This window comes from Portunus trituberculatus, chromosome 27, assembly GCF_017591435.1.
Source record: "Portunus trituberculatus isolate SZX2019 chromosome 27, ASM1759143v1, whole genome shotgun sequence".
NCBI classification, from domain to species: Eukaryota; Metazoa; Arthropoda; class Malacostraca; order Decapoda; family Portunidae; genus Portunus; species Portunus trituberculatus.
The window spans coordinates 2,155,286-2,180,535 of NC_059281.1; the positions used below are offsets into that span (position 1 = coordinate 2,155,286).

Below are 25,250 nucleotides of genomic sequence, written 5' to 3' on the forward strand. Positions count from 1 at the left end.
CACATTTTTCCTACTTGACCACTAAGCAATCATCACAGAAAAGTAAAACCTGAGAGTGAAGGAAGGTCTGAGGAAGGTAAGTGAGGGAAGAGTATAAAGAGGACAGAATATTTAGTGAGTTTGTATCCCAAGACAGCAGGCTGTCTACATATTTTTCTTGTCATAATTGAGAAATTTAACTTTTAACAGTAACACTGTCAAACACATAAGTCTAGATTCGATGACAAGAAACCTCAAATAATGACTAAGATTTATTGTAGTGACCAAATCGTACTGCTTCGAAGAAAGCTCCCAATTTCACCGATGGTTAGTCATCAACATGTCAGTCACTTGTCATAATGTAATATTTATAGCAACAATGTCATTAAGCAATAATCTTTTCTTTAAGAAGAAAACTGAAACTATATACGTAAATGTCATTTAATTCAAAGACACGATAATAATGTCAATTAAAGTATAGTCAGTACCACCAAGCACTAAAATGAATGCATTTTAATGCCTTCACTTAACGAGGATGACAGCATTCACTACACTATGTGAAAGAGTTATAAGCTAAAAAAAATAATCTAACAAATGACAATAAAAATCAATCTTTACTAGAAGATTAAATTAGTTAAGAAAATACAATAGCTTAGGACATCAAAACAAGTTGCCAGACTTACATCTACTTAAAGCTCATAATGACACCTCCTGTGAAGTTACTCATTAATACACAATGAAAAGCAGCACTATATAATACAAGACAAATGGTTAAATAAATAATTGCTTCACAATAAACATGAAACCTATAAGTATGAAAATGAATAAGCTTTTCTGTAGAAATAAAGTTTATCTTTCTTCCTAAGGTCACAGTTCCTCTAATATTACTTATACAATATGTCTATAAGACCTCCAACATGTTTTAAAGCCACAAAACATACATTCACAATGTTTGCTGGCTCAGTGGTTGCCTCTAAATTGATAGGCTAAGTGAACAGTTACTATTTTCATTGAGTAGAGGATGAGATGTGTGACATAGGAAAGGTTTTTCTCATAAATTAGAATATTTGAGTTCTGAGCTGTCATCAGGAAGATATAGATGGCAATTCCAGCATATGACCATCAAGACTATACTGTATGTGACACACATACCAAGATTCAAAGCTCAATTGTGGAAAAAAGAACAAAAATAAATAAATAAACATTAAGGAGAAACAAACCTAAAACTGTTCTCTACACAACAATTTTGGTATTAAACTGCCCTTGTATAGTTGCTTTTCCTGTAAAATAAGTGTTCTTAATCTTTGTTTACTAGATGCTTCCAAAATTACCTAACATAGTTTCTTGTTTACTTTTACACTAATATACTCCACTGACCTTAATGAACTTTATCTTTGATCATGATTCAACAACTTCTCATATCTGAGCCAGTACCTACCACAGCTTGTTATTATTGTATTTCTGTCACATTTTCAGATGATAAAGTGCATCTGTTCTATATAAATATCACTCACTAACTCATTCACTGCCCACACACGAATGCACCTGCTTCACATCAACATCATTACCCACCACCAAGCAAAAAGAGATCAGAGCTTACATTGAGACCTGCCATGATCAGCCACTAGCCCCTCTCAGGCCAGCACCATCACTCACACAATGCAAGCTACCACCCTGTCAGTGGCCCACAGAAGAAGGCGCTGAGCAAGGGAAGTAAGCACTCCTTCCACAGCCAATGAGACCCACATGATTTGCCTCTGCTCCACACACACCACCTAGTCTATTTTTGTCCATGGGCTACCTGTTCCCCCCTTCCTCTCTCCTTCAGTTGCCAAAACTAGTCATTACATCACTTTCTTGAGTGTTGACATTGTACTTTGTATTTTTTTTTTTCCTGTTCATAAAAGAATGAGAAAGCATTTGTCATTCTAAATAACAAATCAAAACTTGAAAATTACAACAGCATATGAAAACTAAATGCCTGGCAAGCATTTTTCATCTCAACCAGTTGAGTTCAACCACTCATGTCTAAAACTATGCAGACTCCAATTACAAGATACTCTCTGCTACTGCTTATTTACTTTTATTTACTCTTTCTTGTTTCTCTCAAAACTGAAGACATCATTATGCAGCAGTGTTTGTGATAAAATATGTATTAGTGGCATACATACTATTGGACACTAGATATTAAGTTTAGTACAAATGGAGGTAGAACCAGATATCTGTTTCTCAGAAAATAAAGTTACAAATAAAACTGTGGGTTTAAGTTATTAATTTTTGTGGATGTAAACAAAACTGATCGATAATTTTTCCACTTCCTTGCCCATAACAGTAAATTTTTCCTTTCTTGCTTTCTTACTTTCTTTTTAAGTATACATACACAGCAAAAAAGAATCAGATTCAGCAGCTTTTAAGAAAGCAAAAATAAAAAAGATGTATGACAAAAAAAAAAAAGAATACTTAATGTCCCTGATAAACTAATATTCTAAGGAGGGGACCATAGATGTCCCCAGGTCAGACTGCTGTGACCCAAAATGTCTTAACACCTCTGTCAACTTTTTCTTAGATATCTTAGATATAATTTTCAATCTGTAGAACACCACCTCTCCTCTACTAAACCACATCTTTTTCTCACCAAAACACAGCTATCTGAGGCAACTGAAAGTAGCCCCTTTTCTGTTCTCTCCTATTTACTCTATTCTTAATTTCATTCCAAAGCTGGATGTTGTGCCCTTGTGTGCAACGACCTAACTTGCTCTCATGCCCATGCTCTTGAATATTCTGAATTTTCCACCATCTGGCTTCGACTCAATAGTCACTAACTAAATTTATCTGTGCTGTCTATCTCTCTGTTAACTCCTCTGACTATAGTAAATTCTTCACCTACTTAACCTCCAAATTGGAACACATTCTGTCCCTCTATCCTTTTGTGAAGATCTCCATCCTTGGAGATTTCAATATTCACCACCAGCTTTGGTTTTCCTGTCCCTCCACTGACCATCCTGGTGAATTAGCCTTCAACTTTGCTATCCTCTATGACCTAGAGCAACTGGTGCTACACCCTACTTGTATTCCTGACTGAATTGGAGATACAACCAACATTCTTGACCTGTTTCTTACTTCTTATCCTTCTGCTTTTGCTGATACCCTATCTTCTCCGTTGGGCTCCTCTGATCACAATCTCACATCTGTATCTTGTCCTGTTCCTCCAATCCCTCCCCAGGATCCCCCTAAGTGGAGGTGCTTATGGTGTATTGCCTCTGCCAGTTGGGGGCCTCTGAGGCAGTATTATGCTGATTTTCCTTGGAATGATCACTGTTTCCGTGTCAGAGACCCATCTCTTTGTGCTAAACGCATAACAGAGGTGATAGTGTCTGGCATGGAGGCATACATTCCTCATTCTTTCTCTTAATCTAAACCTTCTAAGCCTTGGTTTAACACAGCCTGTTCTCGTGCTATACAAGATAGAGAGGTTGCCCACAAAAGGTACTTCAGCCATATCCTAAATCTCACATTTTATATTTCTGCCCAGAATCATGCTAAGTCTGTTCAACTTGCCAAACACTCTGCCAAACACTCCTTCATAAATTAAAAATGTCAAAATCTTTCAAACTCAAACTCCCCTTGAGACTTCTGGCATCTGGCAAAAAATATCTCAAACAACTTCACTTCATGTTTTCCTCCTTTATTTCCTCCTGATCTCTTCTGTCTCTAAAGCTGAACTCTTCTCTCTAACCTTTCCTCTAGGATGATTCTGGGCTCGTCCCTCCCTCTCCTCCTCCCTCTGACTATTTCATATTTTCAATCATAATTCTTCTTAATGATGTTTTCCATGCCCTCGCTGGCCTAAACCCTTGGAAGGCTTATGGGGCCCCTCCTATTGTTCTCAAAAACTGTGCTTCCGTGCTTGCACCTTGCCTGGACAAACTCTTTCAACTATGTCTATTAACTTCTACCATTCCTTCTTGCTGGAAGTTTGCCTACATTCAGCCTGTTCTTAAAAAGGGTGACCATTCTAATCTCTCGAACTGCCGTCCTATAGCTTTAATCTCTTGCTTGTGTAAATTTTTTTAATCTCTCCTCAAAAAGAAGATTCTTAAACATCCTTCACTTCACAATCTTCTATCTAATCACCAGTATGGCTTCAGTCAAGGTCACTCTACTAGTGATCTTCTGGCTTTCCTTACCGAGTCTTGGTCATCCTCTTTTAGATAGAGTCTGGCACAAAGCTTTGATTTAAAAACTGCCCTCCTACAGTTTCTGTTCTTCTCTGCAATTTTATCTCTAGTTTCCTTTTTTGACCATTCTATTGCAGGAGTGGTAGATGGCCATTGTTCTTCTCCTAAATCTATTAATAGTGGTGTTCCTCAGGGTTCTGTCCTGTCACCCACTCTCTTTCTATTATTCATTAATGATCTTCTGAACCAAACTTCTTGCCCTATCCACTCCTACGCTGATACCACCCTACATCTTTCCACATCCTTTCAGAGACGACCAATCCATCAGGAAGTCAACAGATCATGCAGGGACACAGAATAACTGACTTCTGACCTTTTTTAAGATTTCTAATTGGGGCAGGAAAAATTTAGTAGCTTTCAATGCCTCAAAAACTCAATTCCTCCATTTATCAACTCGACACATCCTTCCAGACAACTATCCCTTCGTCTTCAGTGACACTCAACTGTCTCCCACTTTTATACTGAATATCCTGAGTCTGTCCTTTACTCATAATCTTAACTGGAAACTTTATATCACATCTTTTGCTAAAACTGCTTCTATGAAGTTGGGCATTCTGAGGTGTCTCCGCCACTTTTTCTCGCCCCTCCAACTGCTAACTCTGTACAAGAGCCTTATCTGCCTCTGTATGGAGTACTCTTTGCATGTTTGCAGGGGGGGGAGGGTTCCATTCACACTTATTCTTATTAGATAGGGTGGAATCAAAAGCTTTTCATCTCATCAACTCCCCTTCTCTGACTGACTGTCTTCAGCATCTTTCTCACCGCTGAAATGTTGCATCTTTCTATCTTTTATCACTATTTTCATGCTAACTGTTCTACTGATCTTGCTATCTGCATGCCTCCTCTCCTCTTGTGGCCTCACTGTACAAGGCTTTCTTCTTCCTTTCATCCCTATTCTGGCCAACTCTCTAATGCAAGAGTTAACCAGTGTTCTCAATTATTCATAACTTTCTCTGGTAAACTCTGGAACTCCCTACCTGCTTCTGTATTTCTGTCTTCCTACAACTTGACTTCTTTTAAGAGGGAGGTGCAAAAAAAAATTGTATAATGAACTCTAGGAGGAAGAGAAGGAAAAAGGCAACTACCGTGGTACCTTGAGATACGAGTTTAACTAATTTTGTGATGGAGCTCATATCTCAAAACAATTCTTTCCATTGAAATGCATTGAAATGCCATTACTCTGTTCCAACCTCCCCAAGAAGAGAACCCCTATTATTTCCTTTTTATGTGTTTTCAGGTAAGAAATAGGTATTTACAAATAATAATTGTTGCAAGGAAACATAATAAAACATAACAAAAGATAATATAAATAGGTAAACTACTCTTATAAAGTATATTTATCTCGGAGGGTGCATTCCATGGGACATTACCCTACCACATTCCCAACTCTCACTTGGGACTGTCCATCAACTGGAGTGTACAAATATAGCCACTCACAGAAGACTGAGTGCTCTAATAATCACAGAAGAGCTCATTGACGATTCTGTAAACATTATTCATTGCATAAATGAAGTTTTAAGTAGAGAGAGAGAGAGAGAGAGAGAGAGAGAGAGAGAGAGAGAGAGAGAGAGAGAGAGGGAATAGAGGCTGCACCGCTGTAGCCGTAGAGATTTGTCTACATTATTCCCCCCACTCCTTGATAAGCGTCGATGGAAGATGTAGGGGGAGAAAGGAGAAATGTGTTTCGTCTTTTCAGTTATATACACAAGCATACTTTATCATGCAGGAAAATATATAAAATAGCTTCAAAATTCTATTTAGTGTTCTTACCTTGGGGACACACATTTTCAGCTAATGGTAGTAAATGGTGGAGGAGAAGGGAGGGAGGAAAGAATGCAGGCACCATTCACACTTAAACATTAAACATGAATTAAAACTGCACTTTCTTTAGACAAATATAGGTCAGTAACTAGTGTGAAAATAATGAAAGAACAATCACAGTTGGCTAACCAATGCGCCGAGCTGCCAACTACAGCAACATCCCCAAGCTTGACTCATATTTCAAAAATTTGTTCGTATCTCAAAATAAATTTTTTTTCAAATAATAGCTCATATCTCAAAAAACGTGTATCTCAGGCAGCTCATATCTCAAGGTACCACTGTATCTTCTCCATCATTTGACAAAAAGAGAGTGGGAGATATATGTCAAACAGGCTAGCCAGCCATCACTACCAACCACCTCAAAACAGGATTGTGCATGCTTACATGATCGATCACTATCAGTTAAGGGTTAAATAAGCAGTCATCTGCGAATCTAAACATATTAATTCCATTTATTTCTTTTCTTGTTAGTAAAGTGTTTATTTGTTCATTTCCGTTTCTTTACACCTCAGTCAAGGGAAGTATACTCAAACCCATTCATTATATTTCTTTATTTCTCTTTTTCCTTGTTATTTTTTTTATCTATTTATTTATTTATTAATGTTTTTTTTTTTTTTTTGTTCTTTTCAAAATATGTGACTTGCATGGAAGTTGGTGCAAATAGATCAAACAAAAGGCTGTGAAAATTTTGCCCAGTTTTTTTCAAAAAAAAAGTTGAAATAGTCTGCAAGGTCCTCAAGGCAAGCAGGAAAGGAAAGCAAATGAGAGAATAAGAACCATTCCAGCTTGCAATGCTGTAGAGGCACAAAGCTCATATACTGAGAAACACTTGAAGAATGTCAGTGTGTTTAATCAAATGAAACATAACATATAGCAGAACATTATGGTTGACAGCTTGACACACAACAGCACAAAGCCATGGAAAATTTATTGTAAGACACATAATTCTTCCCCATCTTTTTCCATCCATCTTTTTCATGAAAATGTACAAGAATACCTGGTGTGAATCATACTTTAAGTTTAGTTTTTCTTTTGAAGATTATGGAATTTCATTACTGATAATACATTCAAGACATTTTATTCATAGTGATGGTATGTAAAGTTCATCACTATTTCAACTGTCTGATGGTCACTAACCCAAACTTCACCAGAGATAGTTTATTAATTTTGGGTGTCTTCTTATAACATAACATATAACATAACATAAATAATAGGATAACAAAGGGCCACCAGGACCCATCTAAGTTATTCTGTATCAGTCGCACAGCGACCTCGTCATCAGTACTTATACCACCAATATGACCTAAAACCATTAAATTCAGACTGAAATCTAGAGGTCATCTTATCTGAATGTTGCCTCATCCACCAAAAATACAATACAGTGGTACCTCGAGATACAAGTTTAATTCATTCCATGACGTAGCTCGTATCTCAAATTGCTCATAACTCAAAATAATTTTTCCATTAAAATGCATTGAAATGCCATTAATCCATTCAAGCCTCCCAAAAGAGAGTACACAAACTTTTTTAACATTATTTTAGGTAAAAAGGAAAAAAGTATCTATAATAACAAATATTGCATTAAAAACATAAAAAAATGCAAGAAAAGAGAATATAAATAGATGATAGGTACTTTTATAAAGTATATTCATCTCGAAGGGGATGCATTCCACAGGATGTTACCCAGCCGCATTTTGCACCCAATCCTCACTTAGGACTGTTGATTGACTGAGTTTACAAATATGACCACCCACATAAGACTGGCTGCTCTAATAGTTGTAGAAGAGCTTGTCTGACAATGAAGTTTTATGTATGCAAGAGAGAGAGAGAGAGAGAGAGAGAGAGAGAGAGAGAGAGAGAGAGAGAGAGAGAGAGAGAGAGAGAGAGAGAGAGAGAGAGAGAGAAAGAGAGAGAGAGAGAGAGAGAGGCTGCACTGCCGGAAAGGTTTGTTTATATTGTTCTCCCTCCTCAATGATAAGCACCGCCATAGATTGCTCTTCGATTTAGTGTTCTTATCTTGGAGACAGACGTTTTTGGCTAATGGTGATGAATGCCAGAGGAAGGAGGGAGGGAGGGAGGGTGGGGAGGAAGGGATGCAGGCACCATTCAATCAATCAAACATAAAGGGCATACACCGGGGGACACATGCCGCCAACGCATCCCACCACACACACGTAGCTACCAGGCCTGGCCCCCAGTGAGCACACACCCACATGCTCCAAGGAAGAGTAAAAAAAAAATGGATAGACTGGTAAGAAATAAATTACCAAATTCAAAATATGTCGATGAGTCCCAGGGAGCAAAGCCGAAAGTGGCCAGTCAAAGCATGAGTCCATCTTCAACAGAGGCAACAATGCAAGGTAGATTGGTAATGTTGGAGAAGATATTTGAAGAGTTGGTGAAGGAATTAAAAGTTCAGAGGAGTGAGGAGGAGCAGGATAGAGATTTCTGCAAGGCTTTGAAGGAAAGAGTTAAGAGACTGGAGGAAAATGAAAAACGATTGGTGGATGAGAATGCACACTTGAGAGTGGAGGTTGAAAAATACAAGCGACGGTTGGAGGAGAAAATGGAGAGAGTAGTAAAGGAGAAAGATGACTTTAAGGAAATGATTAGTGAGCAGAATGAAAGGTTTGAAAGGGAATGGGAACTGAAGAAAACACAATGGACTGAGTCGAGGGAAGCAGAGATGGTTGGATTACAAGAAATAATTAAAGATCAGTTGAAGGAAGACAAAAAAGAAAGGTCCAAGGAACTGGTTAATGTAATGAAGAATAAGGAAACATTGATAAGGAAATAGCAGAAAAGAAGAAGAGTGTGTTAATATTTGGGATGAAAGAACAAAATATAACATATAAGCCTAAGAGAATTAAGGAAAAATTAAAAACAGTAAGAGATCTGTTCAAAAATCTAAATGATGATGAAAAACAAGACCTACAAGAAGAAGTGGAAGAGATCCATAGACTGGGTCCGTATAAGGAGGGAGTGAGCAGACCGATTAAAGTAGTACTGAAGTCACAACAATCTGCAGAAGATATCCTATATAGAAGATCAAAGTTAAGAGAGATAGAAGGTTGTAAAGAGGTGTTTGTGAGAAAGAATAGAAATGAGGAAGAGAGGAGAAGATATAAGGAATTGGTGGAAGAGGCGAGAAGGAAAAATGATGAGCGGTCTGAGGAGGAAAGAGAAAAGTTTTTTTGGAGAGTTATAGGAGAGAGAGTCAGAAAGTGGTATGTGGAAAGAAGGAATGCGGAGAAACCCTAGAGGAGCAGTGGGTGGACCGTAATGTATACTAATATAGATGGGATACTGTCAAGTAGATTGGAATTGCAAGATTATATGATGGTGGAGAAGCCTGATATAGTGTGTTTGACTGAGACAAATTGCATGAAAAAACAAAGATAAATTTGGATAATAAATATAATATATGGAGAAAGGATAGAGAGAGTAAAGGTGGAGGAGGAGTTATGATTATGACGAAGAAAGAAATAAATGTGGATAAGGTTCGGTATGGGAAGAACAATGCAGAAGTGATAAGCATAAGGATAAAAAGTGATGGAAAAGAATTAATAATCATGGTGACCTATGTACCTCCTAAAACAAATTCTTGGACATTAAGGGAATACGACAATATGATCAAGGATACTTTACAGAGTTTGGAAAGTGTATTATCTGGAAAAAAAAAGGTGATACTAGTAGGAGATTTTAATTGTAAGGAGGTGGATTGGGAAAATCTAGTAAGTGGTGTTGGAGAGGAAGCATGGGAGAGAGATTTCTTAATCTAATGATGGAAAATATGATGGAACAGAGGGTGAAGGAAAATACTAGATATAGAGGAGATGATGAACCGGCTAGACTGGATTTGGTGTTAACAAGAGAAGTGTACCTATGTGGAGATATACAATACAAGTGTCCTTTGGGAAAGAGTGATCATGTGGTTATGGAAATGCAGATAGCAACAACACAGCGAAGGAAGGACGAGACATACAGGAGTGGTAGATTGAATTATAGAAAGATGGACACAGAAAGTTTGAAAAATTATTTCAGAAAATTAGATTGGGAGATGTTACAAATCAGAGAAGTGCAAAAAAAATATGAGATTTTTATGAAATATTATAAAGAAGGAGTTATGAAATTTGTACCAAAGTATAAACCGAGAGAGGAAGGAAGAAAGGATTGGTTTAATGCAACTTGTGTTAAGGCTAAGGAAAAGAGAGATGTGGCTTGGAAAAGATGGAAAAAGAGCAGGAATATACTAAATAAGGAGAATTATAGAGTGGCGAGAAATGAGTATGTGAGGGTAAGGAGGGAGGAAGAAAGAAAATTTGAAAAAGATATTGTAGACAAGAGTAAGGAACATCCAAAATTGTTTTACAGGTTCATAAATGGTAAACTTAAAAGAGAGAGTCCATTGAAAGATTAAAAGGAGAGCAAGGGATAGTAGATGACCCTAAGAATATAGCGGAATTGCTAAATAATAGGTTTCAGCAAGTATTTACTGAAGAAACAATGTTTGTAAAGCCTCAGAATGTACAAGGAAATGTGCACATGGATGACATTAAGATACCTAAAAGGAGTTATATAAAATGTTGGAGGAACTTAAAGATGATAAAGCGATGGGACCAGATGAAGTTTCAGGAAAATTATTGAAGGAGTGTAGAGAAGAATTGATTGATCCATTATATGATATTATAAGGTGCTCATTAGAAACAGGGAAGTACCAGTAGAGTGGAAAAGAGCTGAAGTGGTGCCCATTTATAAGGGAGGCAGTAAGGAAGAGCCTCTTAACTATAGACCTGTGTCTCTAACAAGTGTGGTCGGTAAGATTTGTGAGAGGGTGATAAAGAAATATTGGATACGGTTCCTGGAGGATCATAAGTTATTATCGGATCATCAATTTGGCTTTAGGAAAGGGAGGTCATGTGTAACAAATCTACTGAGCTTTTATTCAAGAGTGGTTGACAAAATACAAGAGAGAGAGGGATGGATGGACTGTGTATATTTGGATTTAAAGAAAGCTTTTGACAAGGTACCTCACATGAGACTGCTATGGAAATTAGAGATTTATGGAGGACTGAAAGGAAAAGTGTTAAAGTGGATGGAAAACTACTTGAGATGGAGGGAGATGAGAACGGTAATAAGGGATGCAAAGTCGGACTGGTTGGTGGTGGAGAGTGGAGTCCCACAAGGCTCAGTGCTGGCACCAATACTTTTCCTTGTATATATTAATGACATGCCAGAGGAGTAAACAGTTATATTAATTTGTTTGCGGATGATGCGAAGTTGTGTAGGTGTGTGAAGAGTGAAGAAGATTGTGAAATTTTACAGGCAGATCTGGATAAGATTTGGGAGTGGAGCAAGAGGTGGCAAATGGAATTTAATCTGAGCAAAAGTCATGTGATGGAGATGGGGAAGAGTGGAAGACGGCCAAGAGGGTCATATAAGATGGGTGAAGAAGTAGTGTTGAAAAAGGTGGAAAAGGAAAAGGATTTGGGAGTGATAATACAAGACCATGGGCAGTTTGAGGCTCATATTGATAAGATGTTTGGAGAAACGTATAATTTGATAAAAATATTGGATTAGCCTTCCATTATATGGATAAAGATATGATGAAGAAATTAATTAGTACGGTAATTAGACCAAGATTGGAATATGCTGGAGTGGTTTGGTCCCCTTATAAAAAGAAGCATATAAGGAAGTTGGAGAGATTGCAGAGAATGGCAACAAAAATGGTTCCGGAATTGGCAGAAATGACCTATGAGGAGAGATTAAAAGAAATTAATTTGCTTACCTTGGAACAAAGAAGAGAAAGAGGAGATTTAATACAGGTTTATAAACTGTTGAACGGACTGGATGAAGTGGATAATGAGCAAATGATGTTGAGAGAGGAAAACTTAAATAGAACTACGAGATCGCATAGTAAAAAGATAGCCAAGGGAATATGCTTGAAGGATGTGAAGAAATATAGTTTCCCACAAAGATGTGTGGAGGTGTGGAATGGTTTGAGTGAGGAGGTGGTGTCAGCGAGAAGTGTGCATAGTTTTAAAGGAAAGTTGGATGTGTGTAGATATGGAGACAGGGCCACACGAGTATGATACCCAGGCCCTGTAAAATTACAACTAGGTGAATACAACTAGGTGAATACATTGCCTCGCCTACCCTATGGTGCCACTCCAGGCAGTCACAACTCGCGAGCCTCTATGCAGGCTACCTGTGGTGGTTTATATTCGGGAAAGTACTATTGTATTCGAAGCACTTCACTTAGTCTTGTTCATTACGGTAGTCTACGTTCGTAGCTTCATTCGACTGCTTCATTATCTCATCCACATGTGATATGTAAACCCTCGGTGCCTACTTGAGGCAGATCGGATTTGGCGCTCCATCCAGTAACACCCAAGTTGTAGTTTCGTTGAATAAAGCCTTATGTCAAGGAAGGCCAACTATTTCTACACCCACTACAATTTATTCAACGAAACTCTTCCTCTGCTTCACCTAAGCCAGTGATGGAGAAACTTCTACGTCCGGATCGCTTCGAGGATCACAAGACACGACGCCGGCTGAATGGGAGCATTGGTATTGCACATTTAAGAACTTCTTGGACAGCTTGAGCGGAGATCCTGCTCCTGACAAGCTGAAACTACTCGTCAATCACGTCTCTCCTTCAGTCTACAACCACATCTCCGACTGCCAGAGCTACACCGACGCCGTAGAAGTATTGAAAGCCATTTATGTGAAGCCTACAAACGTGATCTTCGCCAGACATCAATTAGCGACCAGGAAGCAAGTGAGTGGCGAGTCAATTGATCAGTTTCTTCGCTCTCTGAAGTTGTTGTCGAAAGACTGCAGATTTAAAGCTGTCACCTCTGATACGTATACTCAAGAATCCATCCGCGATGCGTTCATAACTGGCCTGCAGTCACCGATGATACGTCAAAGACTGCTGGAGAAAGACAGTCTTACTCTGGACGAATCTGTGCAACTCGCAAGAAGTCTAGATTCAGCCCAACGGAATGCAGAGACTTATGTGACCCCTACTTCGCTTGGCAACCTTTCATCTGCTTCTTCGATCTCTGCTCCTCCTAAACGTAGCGACATGGATCCTCAGGCGGAAAGGGCTGAAGAAACCAGTGCAGCTGCTAGCAAGAGTATGTGCTACTTCTGTGGAAACCCTCGCCACCCTCGCCAGCGGTGCCCCGCTAGGAACGTCGACTGCTTCAAGTGTGGAAAGAAGGGTCACTTCGGCAAAGCTTGTAAAGCACCCAAGACTACCTACTCAAGAAATGAGGTTGCTGCCAGTACCATCTGCGCTTCCGGGTTGCCTGACCCTCCACATCGCACCACAATGAACGTAAGAGTCAACGGTGTTAGTTTGACTGCTCTTGTGGATAGTGGGAGTACGTCTAGTTTCTTGCATCCTTGTGTCACTAAATTATTGGAGGTTCCAGTAAAGTCTTCCAAAGAACAAATAGTTTTAGCCTCATCTGATATTGCTACAACTCTAGGGCATTGTGTCGTTGATTTGGAGGTCCGAAATTTCAGTTACCCTCACTTTAAATTCTCTGTACTTCCCCAGTTATGTGCTAAGGTAATTTTAGGTCAAGATTTCATGGAAATGCATAAGTCAGTGGAGTTCAATTTGCAAGGTCCTAAGCAGAAACTTACAGTATGTGGTGTTAACGTAATGAAAGTAAATCCTCCTTCATTATTCCCAAATTTAACAAGTGATTGTAAGCCTATCTCTTCACCTAGTCGCCAGTACAGTAAATTGGATCGAGATTTCATTCGGAAGGAAGTGAGATGTTTACTAGAGAAAGGAATCATCGAAGAAAGCCAGTCCCCTTGGCGAGCTCAGGTGCTCGTTACAAAAGATGAGAGGCATAGACAACGCATGGTTGTTGATTACTCTACTACCATTAATCGCTTCACACAGTTAGACGCCTATCCTTTCCCTAAAATTAATGAAATGGTACACAATCTTGCTAAATATAAAGTATTTAGTAAGTTAGATCTCAAGAGCGCTTACTACCAAATTCCACTTAGGGATAATGAAAAGTGTATACCGCCTTTGAGGCCGATGGGCAATTATATCAATACAACCGCATTCCTTTCGGTCTCACTAACAGTGTTGCAGTATTCCAAAGGGTCATTACTCAATTAATTAATGATAATAACTTGACCTCTACTTATGCTTACATTGATGATGTTATAGTATGTGGAAGTAACCCAGAAGAACATGATAGCAATCTTACTCGTTTCAGAAAAGTTGCTTCAAAATACAATCTCACTTTAAATGAAGACAAGTGCAAGTACAGTTTGAGAACTATAAACTACTTGGGGTACTTAATCTCCGATGGAAAACTTAGTCCAGACCCTGAACGTTTGAGACCCCTTACAGAATTGCCTATTCCCACTAACGCTGCTTCTTTGAAACGCACACTAGGATTGCTGTCGTACTACTCGCAATGGATCCCAAATTACTCAAATAGGATTCAACCTCTTTTGAAATCAGATAACTTTCCCTTAGACTATTCAGCAGTCAAGTGTTTCTATGAATTAAAAGATGAAATATGCCAGGCTTCTGTCACTGCATTTAATGAGGATTTGCCTTTGCTGGTAGAGACTGACGCCTCCGGTACCTCACTAGCCGCTACCCTTTCCCAGTTAGGTAAACCTGTGGCTTTCTTTTCAAGGACCCTGACTTCATCTGAAAAGCGACAACCTGCTGTGGAAAGGGAGGCTATGTCAGTTATTGAAGCCTTGTGTAAGTGGAGGTTGTTTCTTTTGGGAAGGAGATTCACAATTTTGACTGACCAACAAGCTGTGTCTTTTATGTTTGATATGAAACACTCTTCCAAGATCAAGAACGACAAAATTATGCGTTGGAGACTAGAACTCTCAGAGTACTGCTTTGACATTCACTACCGCCTTGGTCTTGATAACATCCCTTGTGACACTCTGTCTCGATCTTGCGTCACTGCTTCAGCCTCTTCACCTGCCTCACTTGAAGATATTCATGTTTCACTTTGTCACCCTGGAATTACGAGACTCTATCACTTTGTCAGAACTAAGAATTTGCCTTTCTCCTTGGAAGATGTGAAGAGAGTTTGTAATCAATGTTCTATTTGTTCTGAGTTGAAACCTAAATTCTTTAGAAAACCGAAAGCCAGACTTATTAATGCCTTGAATTGTTTTGACAGGTTGTCTATAGACTTCATGGGTCCTAAACCTTCATGTACTCGAAACAAGTATATATTCACAGCCATTGACGAATATTCTAGATTTCCTTTTGCCATTCCTTGTCAAGACATGTCTGCACAGACCGTAATTTCCTGTTTCCACAAGATATTCTCATTGTTTGGATATCCTTCTTCTGTTCACTCAGACAGAGGAGCACAGTTTATGTCACGAGAAGTTCAACAATTTCTCATGGAACATGGTGTCGTTATGACTCATTCAACTCCTTATCATCCCCAGGGAAACGCTCAGTGCGAGAGAGAGAACGGAGTTATATGGAAAGCTGTTAAGTTGGCAATCAGATCCCATAAAATTCATGAATCTCAGTGGGAACTAGTATTAGATCATGCCCTCCATTCCATCAGATCTCTTCTTTGCACTACAACTAATCAGACACCCCATGAGAGATTGTTCTCCTTTCATAGGAAATCGTCCAATGGCTATTCTCTCCCCTCTTGGCTGACATCCCCCGGCCCAGTACTTTTACGAAAATTTGTTCGGAACTCGAAATCTGATCCTCTTGTAGAAGATGTTGACCTCGTGAGTGCCACTCCCCATTATGCAAAGGTTCGTTTTCCTGACGGTAGGGAATCAACGGTCTCGACTGGGGATCTGGCACCTACACCTAGAGGACAGCCTGCTAAGACGCGTCTACCTTCATCTGCCGAAGAGAAATCCCAGAATCCCTCCTCTCTGGACGCTGATGATGTGAACCAGAGCGAATCCTCCGGCATTTCAAACCAAGAAGCTGAGACTCCTGCTGATGCTATGGACACTGAGTCACTGAGGGAACCTGAACCACTTCGTCGATCTACTAGACTCAGAAAACCTGTAGATAGGTTAACATATACATAGATGTATCTGTCAGTTAGGTAGGAATTGAGTATAGAGTACTTGTATATATATTTGTATTTGTATGTATGATATGTGGGATTTGCTTAATAAGAAGGGGAGAATGTGGTGGTTTATATTCGGGAAAGTACTATTGTATTCGAAGCACTTCACTTAGTCTTGTTCATTACGGTAGTCTACGTTCGTAGCTTCATTCGACTGCTTCATTATCTCATCCACATGTGATATGTAAACCCTCGGTGCCTACTTGAGGCAGATCGGATTTGGCGCTCCATCCAGTAACACCCAAGTTGTAGTTTCGTTGAATAAAGCCTTATGTCAAGGAAGGCCAACTATTTCTACACCCACTACACTACCTTCCCATGCCAAGTAACTTCCAGCAAGAGGCATTGACTTATTTCAGCCATGAGTTCTGTGGATGTCCCTTGGCCTCCTCCATGCTGGGTTATCCCTTTTGGAGATAACCTGATATGTAGGACCAGCTTCCGGGTAGCGTGCCACATGCCCATATAATCACAGTTGGCATTGATGGACTATGCTGGTAATCGGCTTTGAATCAGTCTCAAGGAGCAATCACTGATATAACACAAAGTCATACCAGCAGTACCCCATGATCCTACAAAGGTATCTAGTAACAAAGATATCCATTCTCGTCTTCAGATCAGTGTTCAGCATCCATGTCTCAACATTCACACATAAATATTTAACATAAATTAAAATGGCTTTTTCTTTAAACAAAAAAAGTTAAGTAAATAGTACAAGAACAATCTCAATGCATGAGATCCACTCAGGTGAAGCTGGACCGATACACCAACTAGCAACAGCACTCCAAACCATGACTCGTATCTCAAAATTTCACTTGTATCTCAAAACAAAAAAATGGACTAAATCTTGACTTGTATCTAAAAAAAACTCATATCTCAAGTAGCTTATATCTCATGGTATTATTGTACTTTTCATTAGTAAAGCTACTGAATTTTATTCATTTATTTTCTTTTTAAAATAAATGTAAAAATTAAAGGTTTGGATTTAATTATTTTTTTTAAATATCAATATTATCATTGCTAGTATCAGAATTTTTAATTCATGATTTCTTGGTTATCAGTTATTGGGTAATACATTTATCACACATTATTGATTAATTATTGGCTATCGCTGGTGAGGTTCTTTTTATCAATTTACCGGTCATCATGGTTATTTTTCTAGTCATCACACAGCTATGAATATGTCACTGTAAACAAAGGAATAATCTTTGATGAAATTCTTGTTGTACTGTTTGCTTTCACTTAGATACTGCTGGAGGGTCACTTCCTAGGTAACTGATCTTATACTAATGTGTTATTAAGTATCTACTCCAGCATGCAGTGCTCATCAAGAACAGTCACCATGGATTTGTTTAGAAAAATACATGCAAATGAGAGCTTTTCATCAGCAAGTTACAGAAGAAAGCAAGAAAGCAACAATCAACAACAATGTGAGAGATCATGTATGAAGTGAGTGGAAAGACAGACCTGCTATAGAGCTTTAACTTCAACACTGATTGGTTACTTTTATTTTCTTTCACAAAACAATGTCTTATAAAGAGATAATGAATAATTTCATGTTGTAAATGCATACTTTTCACTAAAATGTTCATCACTAACTTTCAAATATCTACCAAATTTTGAATATCATCAATGCTGTCAGCAACTCATCTCCTTATTTCAAACAACGTAAAAATTTCTTGCATTATGTAGTTATGAGTCTGACAGAAATATGTACATGCTTTTCTTTCAAAGAAATTCAATGAAACTAAATTTGTCAACCTCTAATTTATGGCACAACACTACACACTATCTACTTCCTTGAAAATCAAGAATAGTTACATGGATGACACTAATAAAAATATTTTCCAAATATACAAAAGCACCAAAAGGAAGATTTTTTTTATTTGCATGAGTTGATCCATATGAAGCAATTAAGGCAAAGAAGTTTGAGCACAGGCAAGCAGCAGGCCACTTTAGGCACCAGCATGCAAAAACACATTGATGGTACCTCTGAGTTGCTGGGAGGAAAGCAGGCGAATATCTCTCCAGGAGAAAGCGAAGCAGCACCTGGCTATCTAGCACCATGTTTGCTTCACAAGTGCCTTTGTGTGGATGTGATTCAGGGTCTGCATCATGTACTGTAAGTTCAGTCTTGGTTGTTGTTAGTAAAAAACTATATTTCTTCCTCACTAGGGAATTGTAAATTCCATCACTTCACTACAAAGGACTCCACAATCCTGAAAAACTTTTACCCAATCTATCACTCAGTTCCAATGCAGAATCAAAACTGGGTGAGTCATCAGTGACAGACTTTTCCTCATCCCCAACTTGTGTCCTATGCACACTGAGGTGTTCTGAAGGCCTGGCTGGGCCAACCAGCTGACAAACCTGCCTTGAACCACACACACCTGCACCAAAAGGCCGAGACTTGCTTGCTCTGGGGATGGACTTGAGACAAGACTGCCGGTGAGGATGAAGCTCACAAGGAGAGTCTAGCACATGCACCTGAAGGGAGGGTAGCCAGGGGGCATACCTTAGAAGGGAGTGACCCATGCCTGATGGCACTGGACTAGAGGAAGCAGAACGGGAGCCAGTGCCAGAGTGGATGGCTGAGTCAATGGAGATGGTCATGGGAGCATTGCAGAAGGGAGAAGCAACCATGTCTTCCACCCCTCCAGTGGTAGACATGAGCTCTTCTTCCAAGTCAAGCTCCAAGGAGGAGTGGTCTGGCAGGAGCTGGTGCCTGCAACACAGCCACAGTGCATTCATGGAAACTATTAGATGCTGTCCTATATGTAGTTATATATTTTGGTTGAATAATTACACAAAGTTTTATCATGCATAATGTAAAATATCAGAGGGAAAATTTAATTAACAATTTTCTTTCACATTATTACAAAAAATTATATAAAGTTCCCAACAGTCATATGGAAAAGAATTTAATTTTTCATTAGCCAGGCAGTATGAATCATTAGACCCACCTTCCAAACTCAATCTTATATTCCTGAAACCCTTCAAGTTCAGTCAAGCTGCATGTCCAAGAGAAATAAAAAATCAAAATCTAATATGAAGAAATTGATCATTGAGAGAAAAGGTAGCCAGAAAATAAATGTATATCGTCATATGACTAGTGTGTGTATGAACAGCCAGAGATCAATTCTGTGTTGATCTGTCACTAATGAAGAGGCTGCTGTACTTTACTGAAAACAGTTTTGTTAATGGAGATAATTGAAGGAAACTCAAGTTTCACTCATAGTAGTGCGGAGTGTAGAATTTTCATGATGATGATGATGATAGTAGTGGCAGCCACATTGAATGATGAAATTCAAAGCAGTGGTGCTTGTTGCCCCCAGACAATGGAAGGCAATGCCTGCCACAAGCAACTACTCATAGCATAAAATATAGAACACTTTTCCCACTTACGTGTTTAACAACAGCTTGGTTTCGTTTGTATTTATCTTTACTTTGCCTAAAAAATCTAGTTTTTTATTCTTAACTGGGGTTCATTTAACATGGTCTGTCCTTCACCTTAGCAGCACAGTTGGTAATGTACTCTACTTTCACAAAAAATATAATAAGAATGATACTCAACTTCTACATAACTAATAACATTATTACTGTATTACTTTGTGAAGTGATTACCATCACAAATAAAAGTGATATAAACTGCTAAGCATTGGTGATAGTGACTTTATAGTCTGTGTTGTGAGACAGGTGTGGGCAATAAGTGTTATGCTTACCTATCCTGTGTGCTGGGCTGGAACACATGCTCACTAGAGTCTTGCAATGGTACCTCATCTTCATACTGGTGCAGGCAGTCATTGTCCCACTCTAGGGAAAGCATGGCATCATCCTGCCAGCAGAAAAAAATAGTGTGTCAGAGTAAATAAATTTCTCATAATCTCCACTACTGGTTACAATTTACTACTTCCTTTTAGCCTACTCAGTGAACTTCTATCACTTCATTCCTAAAACCACCAGGCAGCCTAAGTGAACATAACAAATTTTCATCTTCTAGACAAGACAACATACACAGTGGAACCTTGGTTTTTGTGACTAATCCATTTGAAAAAATCTCACAAAGATCAAATGTACAAAAACTGAAGCAATATTTCCCATCAGGAATTATGTAAATTCAATTAATTTGTTCCAGCCACCAAAAAATTCAACACAAAATATACATTTTAGGAAATAATTATAGTTTTACATACAGATAACAATGAAAAATAAACATAAATTAATAATTAAATGTATAAACGAATATTTAAGACCCATTCACACACATCAGTGACGAATCATTTCATGTCTGCTCAGTGCTTCAGTGTCAATGAAAAAAATATCATTACTTTGAATTTTGCTGACATATTCACAAATGTCTGACAGGTCTGTATTTTTACCCTCCGTGTCAGTTCCATCTCTGTTTCATGAAAAAAAAAGATGGGAGGAGAGTGTCAAATGTCTATACAGGTGTGGCAGGGTAAATCAAATGCAGAGAGTCAATTTCTTGGCGTTTACTCATTGGAGCCACGAATACAAGTTCTTCCTCTTAAGCGCCATTCCTTCGCTCTCCCAGGACCCTCATCAAAACAAACCCCCGAAAACAACTGACGATAGAGAAGCGCGAGGCGCGCATTATGAATGTTAACAGACTCCCTTCTCTTTAAACAAAAAAAAATCAAAGCACTTTCACAAAAAGAAATGAGGCAAATACTAACTGAAAAACAAAACAATGCAATTGAGCAATCTCTTACTATTATCTTAACATACATATATGTAATCACATTACATACACAAAGATCCATTTTCAAAAACTCTAGCTATTTTCAATGGATTGACTCCTTTTAGTGAGCACATCTGCTAGCTGTGCTTTTGATTCTAACCAGAAAATCTTTACTTCCTCATTTTGTATCATTTCTTTGAGAATAGCTAGATCAATTCTTAATCTCTTTTCTGACACACTCTTTACTGAGTACACATTATCAAAAAGTGAATGATTGTCAACATAGAGCTCCACTGTCATTTTGCTTTCCCTGTTGTACAATATCTGAGACAACATGTGTCCTAGATAAAAGGCCATATCTACTGCCTCCACAGCTGCTAGTGTTTCTGAGGCCAGGGTACTCTTAACAACTCTTCTTATTTTCTTGGCCTCCCAGTATAAAGGACAACTATTTCCATTCTCTCCAACAAGAAAAATCACAAAACCTCCAGCACTACTGAATCCATCAGGAAGATTAGCATGTGAAGCATCACTGTACACAGCCAACTTGCACTTGGTAACATCACCTAAACATGGGAAGTACATTGAGCTCTTAAAAGTACAGGCTTTTCTTAGACACTTGTTTGCCTCAAGCAAATCTTCTACTTTGGGTGTGTTTACTTTACAACTAAGTTCCAATACATCATATGACAAATCAGGTCTTGAGTTGGTACATAACCACCCTAGTTGGCCTACTAGACTCCGAAAATTCTCCTTTTCTTCTTCATTACACTCCACATTCTTATTAAGTCCTCTCATGGCACTCACATTAACACAGTCTAAAGTCTTGCAGTACTCATTTTGGTGAAGTGTTACACCAAGTTCATTTTGTACAACATTCATTCCTATGTATCTGAAAACAGTGTCATTTTGTTCCCTAACTTGAAAATGCCTCCTGATCTGAGCAATGACAATATTTTCAAATCTCTCAGTTCCTCCCCACAAAAAATCATCTACATGCATCAAAACATTCCACACAGTTTTCCTTCACAATGCCAATAGAATGCTGCAGGGTCAGTTTTCACCTGAATACACCCCGTCTTTAACAAGAAACTCTTCACTGTTAGATACCAATTCCTAGCAGCATCATTAAGGCCATAGACACATTTTTCAATTTCCATAGCAAACTGTCATCACAACCAGCCTCATCAGGGGGAACAAGATACACTTCTCGCTCAAGGTGTTCACTTTGTAGGAATGCAGCTTTAATGTCAATGGAATTCACTGCCCATCCTTTGGATGACAATATAGCCATGAATGATCTCAACACTTCCTTACTCACTGTTGGTGAATCTGACTGAACCTTTTCTTTTCTTCAAAACCTCTGGCAACCAGCCGTGCTTTCATTTTCTTTTTTCCTTCATTGGTTTCTTTTTCTGTCACCACCCATCGAGTAGATAATGCCTTTTGACCTTTGTTTGGCACCTCCTCAAACACACCAAATCTCTTCCAGCTCTTCAGTTCATCATCTTTTGCTTTATCAAGTTCAGTCTGTTTTACATTTTCACAAGCCATCACTATTTCATTGGGTTCTTGCACTTCATCTCTTTCCACAACTGGTGTCCATTCTTCAACATCACTATTCCAATCAATGGCTGATACATGTCCATTTTCATACTCAATATTCCTCCAGCTACTATATTTTCCAGTAGCTTTTCCAGCACGACTGTGTACAGTAACTGTCTGCCACTCATCTGAGTTCTTAGGTAGGAATTTCACTCTCTGTCCAATCTTAGGAACACTTTTCAAGCTTACACTGTCCTTGGGTGTGTTCACAACTGGAGACTGGTCCACTTTTTCCTCTTCCACTGTTTCACTACCACTTACATCTTTTTCCATATTTTCCACTGGATTTACTACTGCCTCAATCTCTTTCTTGTCACTTCTGATTTTGTCTTCATTTTCCTTTTTATGCCTTAACATACCCAGTAGTGCACTCCTCCCTTCTGCAGTGTCTCTTTCAAACCGGTATGGCATCTCTTGAACGTGTGTTTCATGTGCTCTCACAATATTGGATCCATACTTCAAGATTACTGTCTTACCATCTTGACCAATAACTGTGGCTGGGCCTTTCCATTCCTTTTGTTCATCTCTCTTAAAGTAGACATGGGCTCCACTTTTATGGACTTTACCACTGGATCTCACTTTGTGCCTTAGTGCTCGTCGTATCTTCTCTGAAGTCTCAGCAGCAATGAAAGCTTTCCTGGCAGAGTGACTGGCATTGAGATGTTTAGCTACCACTTCACTTGTTGTTGTACCTTCAAGTGCCGGAAGCTCGTCACTCAAAGTACACGGTAGATTAGGGTTACGCCCGTACACGAGTTGATATGGGCTGAAACCAGCTACCATCTGAAGACAGTTTTTTGCATTAACTGCCCATGCTAAGGCCACCTTTAAAGACAAGTCTGGTTGCTCTGCTATTATTTTGTTGACCATTTCATCTATGACTGCATGATTTCGCTCACACAGGCCATTGCTGAAGAGAGAATGTGCTGCTGTATGCATTATGCAAATGTTCATGTTCTCACACATATCTAGGAATGTACTATTGGCGAACTCTCCACCGTTGTCGCACAAAAATTTCCTGGGGGCTCCTAAACCAGATCCCAACCATGTCTCAATAAGCTTCTCTACAATCTCCTTTGGCTCTTTACTTCTTGTTACACACGATTTTGAGAACCTTGTTGCCATGTCCACCATATGTAGGAAATATATATCTCCTTTCTTGTATTCCTTCATTGAATTCCTTTGCCATGTTTACACTAACAACTGGCCTGGATGGTGTTTTCTTATACTTCATGCATATCTCGCAAGCATCTGACACTTCTTCAGCATATACATTGCAAATTTCATCTTCAACACCTGCATCCTTCAATAACTGAATCAGTCTCTTACTTGTGGGATGACCAAACTGCTGATGTAGTTTTTCAATCTTCTTTCTCTTTTCCTTTTCATCATTACCCAAAGTTAGCATTATTTCCTGTGTTATCTTCCAGGTTTCTTTCTTGTCCCTTATTGGAAGATAGTAATGTCCTGAGGGTGTGCAACTCAAATCTACAGTTTTTCCATGAATGATGGCAGTATCATTTTCTAGGTCTATTTTCATCTGTGCTCTTTTCATTGCCTTCTTACTAAACAAAAGTGGTATAGAGCAATCCACTACATCAGATGTTACACTTGCTCTGTTACCTATGATGTTCACAGGAAATTTTACCTTTTTCATTGATTTGTACTCAACTCCATCTCCAAACCTGAATACTGTTCCACTTTCTTGCTCTTCTATCTTCGATTTTTCTTCCTCTGACAAAGTCTGTGTGTATGATTCCAACCAGTCAATGCCACACACTGTAGTATTGCAGGCAGTGTCTAGAATGGCATAACTAACAGACTCTGCCATTAACACTGGCATCACTGTAGAATTCTCAACAGCATATGACTCTGCCTCTTTGTACTCATCTTCAGTATAATTGGTTACATACACACTTCTTGTACATGCTGGGGACAAGTGATACTCTGAGCCACATATGAAACACTTTCTAACATTACCAAACCTGTCAGCACTGTTTTTCTGTCCACTTCTCTCACTTCTATAACCCATACTTCCTCTAGCTCTAATTCCTCCACGTCCTCTTCTCAAACTCCAAGATATACTGCTCCATAGTACCTTTCTTGTAGCTGTCGAACCTCGTCCACGCCTCATACGCAGCTGACATCTCATCCTTTTTGTACCATTTGTCCAGATGTCTCAACAAAACCTCCACTCCATCATCCTTCGCCAAATCATCAATGTTAACTTCCTCAAAAATCTTGCCTCTCACCTCACTTCCTTCTGGGAATGCCAAGGCGACGGTCACAGCTTGTTTCTTCTTCTCAACATTAGTGACAAGCTGCCATCCCCTTAATTCCTGCTTCCACCGGTCATAGGTCTTGTCCCCTCCAAATCTTGGGACCAACGCTCGCCCGCCGTTGTCGCCCATGTTTACCTCGTCTTCTTTCTTCCTTGTTTTCGAGTGTCGCCTTCACCCTGCCACGCAACTACGCTCTGCTACCATTTGTCAAATGTCTATACAGGTGTGGCAGGGTAAATCAAATGCAGAGAATCAATTTCTTGGTGTTTACTCATTGGAGCCACGAATACAAGTTCTTCCTCTTAAGCGCCATTCCTTCGCTCTCCCAGGACCCTCATCAAAACAAACCCCCGAAAACAACTGACGATAGAGAAGCGCGAGGCGCGCATTATGAATGTTAACAGAGAAGAGGTATGCAGTTAGCAATATTGGAAGAAAAATTTGCTTGGAAATATCAATAAAAGATAGCAAGAGATGCAACATTGCAGCTGTGAGA

At 39.0% G+C, this 25,250-nt stretch overlaps 1 protein-coding gene across 12 annotated transcripts in view; it reads right to left on the reverse strand.

Moving 5' to 3' along the window:
* Positions 1-25,250, reverse strand: part of LOC123509836 — a 194,048-nt gene that overhangs the window by 36,404 nt on the left and 132,394 nt on the right. For 9 of the 12 annotated variants that reach the window (XM_045264407.1, XM_045264400.1, XM_045264408.1 and 6 more), the window contains 3 exons: positions 19,888-20,000; positions 19,129-19,176; positions 18,681-18,890 (listed from right to left, as the gene is read on the reverse strand). In XM_045264407.1, the coding sequence (XP_045120342.1) occupies positions 18,681-18,890; positions 19,129-19,176; positions 19,888-20,000 (371 nt within the window). The remainder of the gene's footprint in view (positions 1-18,680; positions 18,891-19,128; positions 19,177-19,887; positions 20,001-25,250) is intronic. The other 3 variants (XM_045264411.1, XM_045264406.1, XM_045264410.1) reach the window with 2 other exon arrangements.